This window comes from Nuphar pumila, chromosome 6 (assembly GCF_984573655.1).
Source record: "Nuphar pumila chromosome 6, dmNupPumi1.hap1.1, whole genome shotgun sequence".
Lineage (NCBI taxonomy): Eukaryota > Viridiplantae > Streptophyta > Magnoliopsida > Nymphaeales > Nymphaeaceae > Nuphar > Nuphar pumila.
Genome location: NC_143254.1, coordinates 30,009,735 through 30,019,897, shown reverse-complemented (window position 1 = coordinate 30,019,897; position 10,163 = coordinate 30,009,735). Strand labels below are relative to the sequence as shown.

The 10,163-nt window shown below is 38.5% G+C and overlaps 1 protein-coding gene across 1 annotated transcript; it reads left to right on the top strand.

The window, feature by feature from the left end:
• Positions 1-556: 556 nt before the first annotated feature.
• On the top strand, positions 557-3,382 carry LOC149834527 (NAC domain-containing protein 96-like). The gene is made up of 4 exons (XM_090009386.1): positions 557-713; positions 1,343-1,638; positions 1,833-2,168; positions 3,077-3,382. The coding sequence occupies exons 1-4, from the start codon at positions 557-559 to the stop codon at positions 3,380-3,382; spliced, it is 1,095 nt and encodes a 364-aa protein (XP_089865512.1).
• The last annotated feature ends 6,781 nt before the right edge of the window (positions 3,383-10,163 follow it).

Genomic DNA, 10,163 nt, shown 5'->3' with positions numbered 1-10,163 from the left:
AAAAAAATCGCAATATGTTCAAAATGTCACGGGCAATTGTGATATATGGCTTGGACCTAGTCAAGAAAGTCAGGTTGAACCACTAGGTCAAGTGGATCTCAATGGTCCTTCCACTCTAAGCCAGAAGAATTAAACTTCAAAATAATATGATATTATTATTGAACAAAATTCTCATGATTTTATTGCAATATTTACAATTTTTTGAAAAAAAATAGTATATGTTATTTTCTTTTTAATTATTTCTCAATTTTTGGTTAGTTTTATATATATATCTTTTTGATAAAAACAAAAGGAAATAACCTGGATTCCACTCAAGAAATTGGCTGCTGTTATTTTGTATTTTTCAACTTTTGCCATCACCCAGTTCCACAAAAAAAGAAAAACCAAAAACTAAAGGTACCATCATAGTTTTTCGAAGAAGTAAGGGCAAATTCAAGTCATCAACTCAGGCCACCCTTATCAACGCCTACACACCACCACCATCCTCCACTTTATAACTCTCTCTCTCTCTCTCTCTCTCTCTCTCTCTCTCTCTCTCTCTCTCGTGCAGGCACTAATGTCTCCCATCACTCTTCCACCGGGCTTTCGTTTCCACCCAACAGACGAGGAGTTGGTTGCATACTACCTTGACAGGAAGATCCATGGACTGTCCATCGACCTCGAGATCATCCCGGAGGTCGATCTCTACAAATGCGAGCCGTGGGAGCTACCTGGTACAATCCCCAATATCTCTCCCAAAGCCAGCCATTACTGTCATATTGTACATAGATGATCATCGATTATATTTATTGCACGCCGCATATCTCATTTGAGAACCGGGCATCTTACTTGGGATATGCGAAAGCAGGGCCGCTACCTATGCCTCCATCAAGTGAGATGAGGGGTGGTGATGGAATATAATCAGTCATTTGGTTATATACATTATGACCGGTAACTGTTTTCCAAACAACCAACGTAAAAGTTTGCATTCTTTTGAATGCAGCACAGTAATCAACAGTGCATCTCGATATGGACAGACATGTCACATGATGACTCTGTTGAAACAATGATTGTGCAAATATGGCACTTCATTTTTGAGATGGACAATTTGGCTATCGTTCTTATTTATTCATATAAAAAGAAAATCATGGCATCTTGAAAAGCAAACACCAACAATTATTTTCCTGTTCATTTCTATCAAAAAAAGTTTGTACAGATCTCACAAATGGTTTGTTGGTACAAAAGAGCCTTCCAACTTGTAAAACTTTGAGTATCCACTGTTTGGAGATAACTATATGTAAGTTTTGTTAATTGAAGACGTACTTGGATATGTAGCATTATTTGTATCTACGTCATTGTGCAGACAAGTCATTCTTGCCCGGGCGAGATCTAGAATGGTTCTTTTTCAGCCCCAGAGATCGAAAATACCCCAATGGTTCAAGGACAAACCGTGCTACTAGGGCTGGATACTGGAAAGCCACAGGCAAGGATCGTAAGGTTGCTTCTCAATCCCTCCCACATACATGTCCAACCTCAATCGGCATGAAGAAGACATTGGTCTATTATAAAGGGCGCGCGCCGCACGGTATTCGCACAGGTTGGGTAATGCACGAGTATCTCCTCATCGATCACGAATGCCATATTAGCTCTTGCTTGCAGGTAATTGAACAGTGTAATAGTGGTAATTAAATAGTGTATAGTGGTTCTAATAGTGCATTGTTTACAGTTTCTTTGATTTTCTAATACTGAATCATGAATTATTCTTTTTCGTATCCATGTCTAGTACCAGAACATGTTTTCAGGTGCTAAGTTTTTGGTTTTAAGCTTCTAATAGATTGATGGTGATTATGCAGGAATCATATGCACTCTGCAGAGTTTTTAAGAAGAGTGCCTTGAATCCTAAAGCTGGAGAGCAACATGGTGAGCCTTTTGAAGAAGGGTCATCTTGGATTGGTGATGAATATCTGCTAGAAAATTCTGTTGGTAGAGACATAAATAATGAGTACTACTGCTCCCCAGTATTGCAAAGCCCTGTCCATAAATTTGCAGTGAATCACCTATCTGATGCCTCTTCATCAGAAAACATCAAAGGGTGTTTCGGAGAATATGATAAAGGGCCATCTTATGCGGTAGATGAGGCAACCAGTTGTTCTACTGATCTAAGAAATTCACCATTATATCAGCAAGAGGTAATGACATTGCATATCCTTAGCTGCTCTCTGTTTCTCTACCCTAAAGCAAAGGTTTGTTTGGTTGCAAAAGCATATTATTACAGGATATTTGCCTCAATTTTTTGCATTCCAATAAGTTTCCTATGAATATATATATAGGGTTTAGATTTTGGTACAATCAATTGTACCTACAATCTAGTTTGAATCTCATGATATGAGTTGTTTTAACACAATCTAACCTCATAGATGTGTTCAACATGCTCAATTTAGTAGGAATAGACTCTTGGGTCATGCTTTTATAAGTCCAGAAAAATTGATGCCTTCATAGCTCTTGATTTTTTTATTGTTGGAAAAGACTGTATACAGGTTGGATTCCGGTGATCCAAAAGCCAGTTCCCACTAAAGAAAACCTGTAGATCACATCTACTGTGTGTGATGTGAGAAAAAAATCCAAACAAGAGGGTCGTTCTGCCCAATTTGCTAGGTCATTTGAATATATATTTATATATATATAGAGAGAGAGAGAGAGACGTGTGCATGGATTTATCTGTGAGCATAGTAAACAAGCTAGCCCATTCTCGCCAAAAATTTTCTTTTCTTTTTTTGTTAATTCGAACCATACAGATGTGTTTTACATGACTGAATTAGTGGGGATCAGCTTTTGGATCATTCGATTCTAACTCTTAATCAGGTATTAAGGGTTGAAAAATCAATCACCAATAAATTTTTAAAATGCAAGACATTAAGAATCATGTTTTCTCATTGAAATGAGTGAAATCAATCCTAAAGCAGTAGGCCAATCATTTGTTATTATCCTATTATCCTTGTTGTAGTACATTGTTAGTTGCATGAACCAACATTTCATTTCTTGGGTTATTGGTGTGTAGTAATTACTAACTCTTTTGCAAATTAATGGGATGTTTCAGTCCAAGATCAGACCAAAAGGAGAATTTTATTATCCACCATTGGAGGTAGAAGACTTTCCCCAGATGGATACAATGGAGTGGAGGCAATCACCCCCGAGGAACATAGAAGAGTACATAATGGATGGAAAGGGCAATGACTGCGTAGACGAATCAAGAATACTGGAAGCGATCTTGCATCTCCCAGCATGCGCCGCTCAAGATGCAACTCACTCAAATTTACTATGCATGTGGAATGAGAGGTATCCTTTGTTGGACAATGATATCAATTCCCCAAACCAGGGACTTGAGCTCAAATTCCATAAGTAGTGGTATATAGGATTGGGATTATATGTGGGCGAAATTAGGTGTGAACTGCATATGTACGGGGCACTTCCGGTTTGCTTTATGCAAATCTAACCCTGCATGTGTTTGATATCGTCAAATTGTTAGGAATCAATACTTGGATTGTATTTTCTCAAAAAAAAAAATACAATTTTTTTTAACCTTAATTATTTATAAAAATGGTGGGCCATTGATTTTTTAACCTTATAAAAAGTCTATGCACATGTTGAAATAATAGTATCCAAGAGTCAATTCCTCTAAAATCAATATATATATATATATATATATATATATATATATATATATATATATATATATATATATATATCACATTTGTATGGTCAGATTTCAAAAAAAAAACATGAAAATATCCCTTCATTTGTTATTGGCACCTAAGTCTGTTCATATCTATACCCTACTCAATACGTGTGTGTGCATTATTGAAGAGAGAGAGAGAGAGAGAGAGAGAGAGAGAGAGAGAGATTTATACAACTGTGCAGAAAGGCAAGAAATGATTTTATTGTTGGAGTCGTTGACTTGAAGGTATTCGCCAGAGAGCTGAAATGAAAGGGATTTGTTAGAGAGAAGGAGAAGCTCGATCAGATGTCCATAATTTTGATCTTTTGTTGTATACTAATCCATCTGTTAATGTTAAAATAATCAACTTTTCCAGCAATTTCCCCCTTGACTGAGTGGTGCAATTTGAATTTGAGAGAGAACAAGCTGCTTAGATTGTGTAGAATGATCAATCCAAGAAAGTTGAGGCAAATCACGGTCATATTGTATACAACCGATCGTGGGTTATACTCGATCCTCACCATTCATTTCACTTGGGAACTGTGAGTGAAAGTGGGCTCCATTCAGACTTCTTTCGAGTGAGATATGCAGTACTGTACTGGTGATGGAATAGGACGTCATATACAGTATGATGTCTCTCGCTGATTCCATTTTCTGAGAATCAATATGTATCACCAATCATTAGGTAGTTGCTTTTTCTCTTATAGACATGTTACCAGTCGTGGCAGTGACATGATTCAGCTGAGCTGAGGGTGCATTAATTTGTACGCACTGCGTGAGCACAGTAAATAAGCCCATCTCCAAGATGGAGGGTGATCAGGTGCAGCGGCACTTACACTAAAAGTGTGCAGTCACATTGCACCTGATCATTAATCCCACCTTAAAATTTTCAAGTAGATGCAAGTTTCACTGAGCTCTGGTCTCCAGTAACTTCCAGAAGATGTGGTTCGGTCAAGTTATGATCCAACGTGCTGATCTAATAAGCTTTACTTTAAGCTTCAGAGGTTTTGATCATGATATGGTCTGTCAGTCAGGATCTCTCTCTGTATCAAAGAGTCTATGCTTGACCGGATCCTAAGGTAGCATGTTTGGACAGTCAAAGCTTGATTTTGGTATATGAAGTGTACTAAAAAAAGATTTGTGATTCCCTATTTCACAAGAACTTTTGACATTGGTGTGCTATTCCACCAATGATGCTTACAAAACATAATGGTCATGCATGCATGGTACTGCTACGGCGATCAACCGTACGCGTCTGAGATGGCTCATGCTTTGTGTTTTACCAGGGCAGTCAGGTGCAATGCGATTGCACACTTCTAACGTGCTACTGCCCTCACACACCTGCTGTTGTGTCCTAAAGATTAGGTTGTCAGGTGTAGCAGTACACTAAAAGTGTCCAATCACATGTAACCTGATCCTCCCTCTGCGTTTTACAATTTGTTAGAATAATTGAGTTGGATTGGACAGGTTTTATCCACACCCAAAATTTATAACATTGTGATGCATGTGTGTGGGGTGGGGGGGGGGGGCAGGGGAGGGTGCATTCTTGTCCAAAACTTTTGTATATGGAGGCATGTCCAGTGACTGGGCTGAGTAGCCAACAAGGTACTGAGGCCCTCGAGATGCAACATGTGTCTCCTGTGCTGCCCGTAGGGATGAAAACAGATCGGATTCCAAACAGCTAAATACATGGGAGAGTTGGATCTGGAGCGGGTTATACAGCCAAAATCAGAAAACCTTAATACTGGATCCGACCCATTTACATCCCTAGCTGGCCCCGCACTGCCCACGTGCTACAAATGTCTTTAATAATATTTTTTACAAGTCACTAAACCTACCGGCGATTCAAAAAATTAGTAAGCATAACAAAAAAAAAATCCTAAAAATTACTAAATGGAAAAGCAGTGGTATATTGTAAACATAACAGCGACCATTTTCCAATAAAAGTCCTTTAACATACCAGCCAATTTAAAATTTCTGGTATGTTCCGCAACTTGCATAAGACATTTTTAACGACATTTAGAGATGGAAACGGTTCTGATTCTGATTGGATGTGGCCAATACCATATTCAACTAATCAGATGTTGGCTAAAGGGATTTGAACCGGGATTCAGGTTTCACTACAAGAAAAATGCTAATTAGTGACGACAATTTGCGACGGATTTTTTTCGTCGCAAATTTGTGACGGATTAGCGAGAGAAAACTATTTGTCGCTAACATTCGAAATATTTGCAAAATTAATGACGAAAATATCTTCGTCGCTAATTAGCGATGGATTAGCGACAACATTTTTCTGTTGCCAAAACACTACAAAAAAATGCTAATTAGCGAGGAAATTTTTATGTTGCTAATCTGTCGCTAATTAGCGACAGTAAAATTTCCACGCTAATTCCATCGCTAATTTTCGATTTTAACCGTCCCACCTGAGGCCTGAAATTTTCCCTCTCCCCGTTCAAATTTCTTCCTCCCTCCGTTTTTCCCTCACCCCGTTCGATTTAAACCATCCCCACCTAAGGCGCTTCTCAGGACGCCAGAAGCTCTGCCCTTCCTCTGACGACGCACAACGGCCTCTCGCACCACAAAGGGCAGTTGGAAGAGGGCGTTGAGCCGACTGAACCACGACGTGGGCAAGAGCAGGGTGGGCCGCTACTTCAAGCTCGAGGAGCACAGGTCCAGCTTCACCACCAAGATCAGAGCGGGGACGACCACGTTCCTCACCATGGCCTACATCCTCACTGTTAATGTCAGCATCCTTACCGACTCCGGTGGGCCTTGCTCTATCTCAGATTGTGTGTCGCTCTGCAGCGATCCCTCTATCTTTGTCTCCTCCTGCTCGGGCACCAACGACACCTCCATCCTTCGCGTTGTCGTCCAGCCTGACGCCTCCTACAAGTTCTCCCCCGTCAACCCTGGCTACGCCGCATGCCTTGACCGCATAAGGAAGGACCTCAGTGTCGCCACCATCGCTTCATCGCTCGTCGACTGCCTCATCATGGGAACCCTCGCCAACCTCCCTCTGGCCCTCGCACCCGACATGGACACCAATGCCTACTTTGCCTACACCGTCGTCAGGTTTCACGACTCTGGTAACATCCCCTACAAGAGCGCCCTGGTCGTCGTCTTCGTCGAGGGTTTGCTCTTCCTCCTCATCACCGCTGTGGGCCTCCGTGCGAGGCTCGCCAAGCTCGTTCCCAGGCTCGTCCGTGTCTCCTCCTCCGCTGAGATCAGCCTCTTCTGGCATGACAATGGCGTCGGCCCCCGGAGATCAACTCTCGTCCGCGTCCGCCGTGACTGGCTCACTGCGAAAGAGCATCCTGATGTCGGAACGCACCGATTATGTGCAAAAAAAATTGCTCCATGCCGGAGAACGAGCCGACAGAGAGCAATTTTTTAAATTTTTTTTTTAAATTTAACGACGGATTAGCGACATATATTATCCATCGCTAATTTAAAATAGTGAAGGACTCGCGATAGATCATGTTTGTCACTAATCCATCGTAAATTAGCGATGAAAGTAGTGGCAGATAAGTTATGACACTACTTAGCGTCGAAAAAATCGCGATGAAAGTTATCCATCGCTAATCTGACGCTAATCTATCACTAAACTGTTTAGTGACAGATTAGCATCAAATTAGTGACGGATTTAGGTCGTCACTAATCCACAGGTTTCTTGTAGTGTTTGGATGGTGAAAACCTCATATCAGTTCATCCTAATATATATATATATATATATATATATATATATATATATATATATATATATATATATATATATATATAATGCTACTGTTCTCCAAGAGCACCTACTGGCACATACTAGAAATCATAGTTGTAGGTTGTATCTTTTCAATCAGGCCTTACCGATGTACTCAGCATAGATTGTTTGATAGGAATCATGCTTTGAATCATGTTTTTTTGACATAAAAAATATGATTTTTTAAGTCTGGAATTTTGATACATTATGAGCCATTGATTTTTAAAGGTCTTAAAAGTGTACATGTATGATATAATCACATGTATCCAAAACTTGTTTTCTACTAAATAATACTTGTATATCATATCTATAGGGTCTGTTCAGGAAAAAAAAGTTTAAGAATTTCGAAAATCTACAGCTTTTATTAGGTGAGGAGCACCTTATCACTACTATATATATATATATATATATATATATATATATATATATATATATATATATATATATATATATATATATGAAAACTGGAATATGTAAACTCATATGAACCGAGATTTTTATAGGGTTTTTGCAAATCTAACACTACAGGTGCATTGGGTATGGTCCATTTGCTTGGATTTGACTATTAGATCATAGTAATCGGATGAAGAAATGTGATTTTTTATGCTTGAATATTTACAAAAATTCTGAGTCGTTGATTTTCAAGTCTTAAAATATCATTTTTGTACATCATAATCAGATGGTTTAAGAGTATGTTTCTATAAAACCAAGCATCTAGATCGCATATGTATGGTGAAATTTAAAAAAAAAAAAACTATGAAAATCTCGATGCATACCAGTTTGCATATTTTGCTGGTTTACATATTTCAATTATCCAATATATATAGTTTAATATTTGATTTTGTTGAAGGCATGAAACAATTGAGCTGAAAATCATGGGTTCAAGCTTTATTGACTCAATCTAACCACATAAATATGTTAAACATGGGTTTTTTTTTGCTAAGGATCTAACCTTGGATTGTGTTATTTATTTTTGTTTTCTATGATGAGCAACTCTCACCAAAGACAGAAAAACCCCAGGTGGGGATCCACGACCATCCTGTTTTGTGTGGCCACCTTTGAAAACTAGGGTGCACACCCATGCACTAGTGGGGTTTGATCTGGTACCTTACCTTAGCACCTTCATAGCCACCTTGCTGGCAACACTGGCCACCCCTACAGTGGTTTGGATTTGTTATTTTCATCTAAAATTTGAATTTTTGAGTCATGAAATTTAGTGCATTTTGGACCATTGATTTTTAAAGCCCTTAGCTTCCTTACATGTCACAATCACATGATTCAAAATTTATTTTCTACTAAAGCAAAAATGTAGATCACATTAAGAGGGTCAGATGAGCAAAAAAGTTGAAAAGAAATGAAAATATTATAGTTTTTTACTAAGTGATTCCTTAACCATGAAGGTAGCAAGCATTATATATATGGACTAGGCCTATGCCTCCTTCGGGCTGGCTCGGGGTCCAGAAGATGGCCCAAACCTGATCCATGGCACACTTAGCATGGGCCAAGACTCAATGGGCCAAATCCTAATGTCTTCTTCTTGTTACCCACGAGTCATCGGGCTCGCTGCCCAAACCAAGCCTAAGCCTGGTTCGAGCAAACTTGATGTCCAAAAATCTTGTCCATATATATATATATATATATATATATATGTGTGTGTGTGTGTGTGTGTGTGTGTGTGTGTGTGTGTGTGTGGAAAAGTGGTAACTGCCACTTTTCTAGCCTAGCCAACCACTTTTATAACCTACTAGGCTTTTGAAGGTATTTTTTCATGTGTTTTATATACTTGATTTTATAAGAATAGACTCTTGGAGAGTCTGATTCTAATATGCAAGTAGGTTTTTATAAAGTTTAAAAAACAACCATCTAAGATTTACATAAATATTAAAGGCTTAAAACATCAAAAATTTTATCAAAAAACATATTCCACGAGTGCAAATTGATCATGTCAAACACATCTATAGGGTCAAATTTGCAAAAATAAAAATCGAATACATTGTTCACTCGTGGTAAGCTAAAAAGTGATAGCTGCCTAATATATATATATATATATATATTGAGAGAGAGAGAGAGTGGTACAATTTCTGCATAAAACCTTTCCTGGCACACTAAAAGTGTGCGCTAGTAAAGGTCAACGACCTTTAGTCGCATACTAAAAGCACTAGTAAAGGTCCCAATTGCACTGCTAAAGGTCTCAGACCTTTACTGGGGCAAACTTTTAGTGCGCCAGTAAAAATATTTTTGCGAAAATTGACGTTAAGCATCCATCGCGTCGTGTGATGGACACTCAGCGTCATCCAACTGGCATTGCACTCCTAGTGATTGTATAACTATGCATCACTATTGATAATGTAAGAAAATGCATTTATTATTATTATTAAATTCATGCATTTATGTATCTTTTATTGTTTTGATGCTCATGTACATGATGTTTCTGGTGTCAAGGAGTCATGGTTCGAATTTCGTTCAATTCAGAACGAAAACACAAAGTTATAGCCATTTTATGGCTTTAGAGTGAATTTCAAGCAGAACCAGTTTCAGATCCAGTCAAAGTGGCATCTTATGGATATTGGATCTGATCCACACATGATTAGCAATCCACTTAACCTATTAACAAAAATTTTAAAATTCCCTCCTCATAGACACTACCTTGTTTTTTGTAATTTAGAATAGACCTAGGTAGTAGTTTGAAATAGTTTTTAAATTAAGAATAGTTTT

Excerpts from the sequence above, each read along its gene's own strand:
- LOC149834527 (XM_090009386.1), top strand. The coding sequence starts at position 557 with ATGTCTCCCATCACTCTTCCACCGGGCTTTCGTTTCCACCCAACAGAC. Across the intron at positions 714-1,342 it reads CGAGCCGTGGGAGCTACCTG|ACAAGTCATTCTTGCCCGGG; the intron begins GTACAATCCCCA and ends GTCATTGTGCAG. Across the intron at positions 1,639-1,832 it reads ATATTAGCTCTTGCTTGCAG|GAATCATATGCACTCTGCAG; the intron begins GTAATTGAACAG and ends GTGATTATGCAG.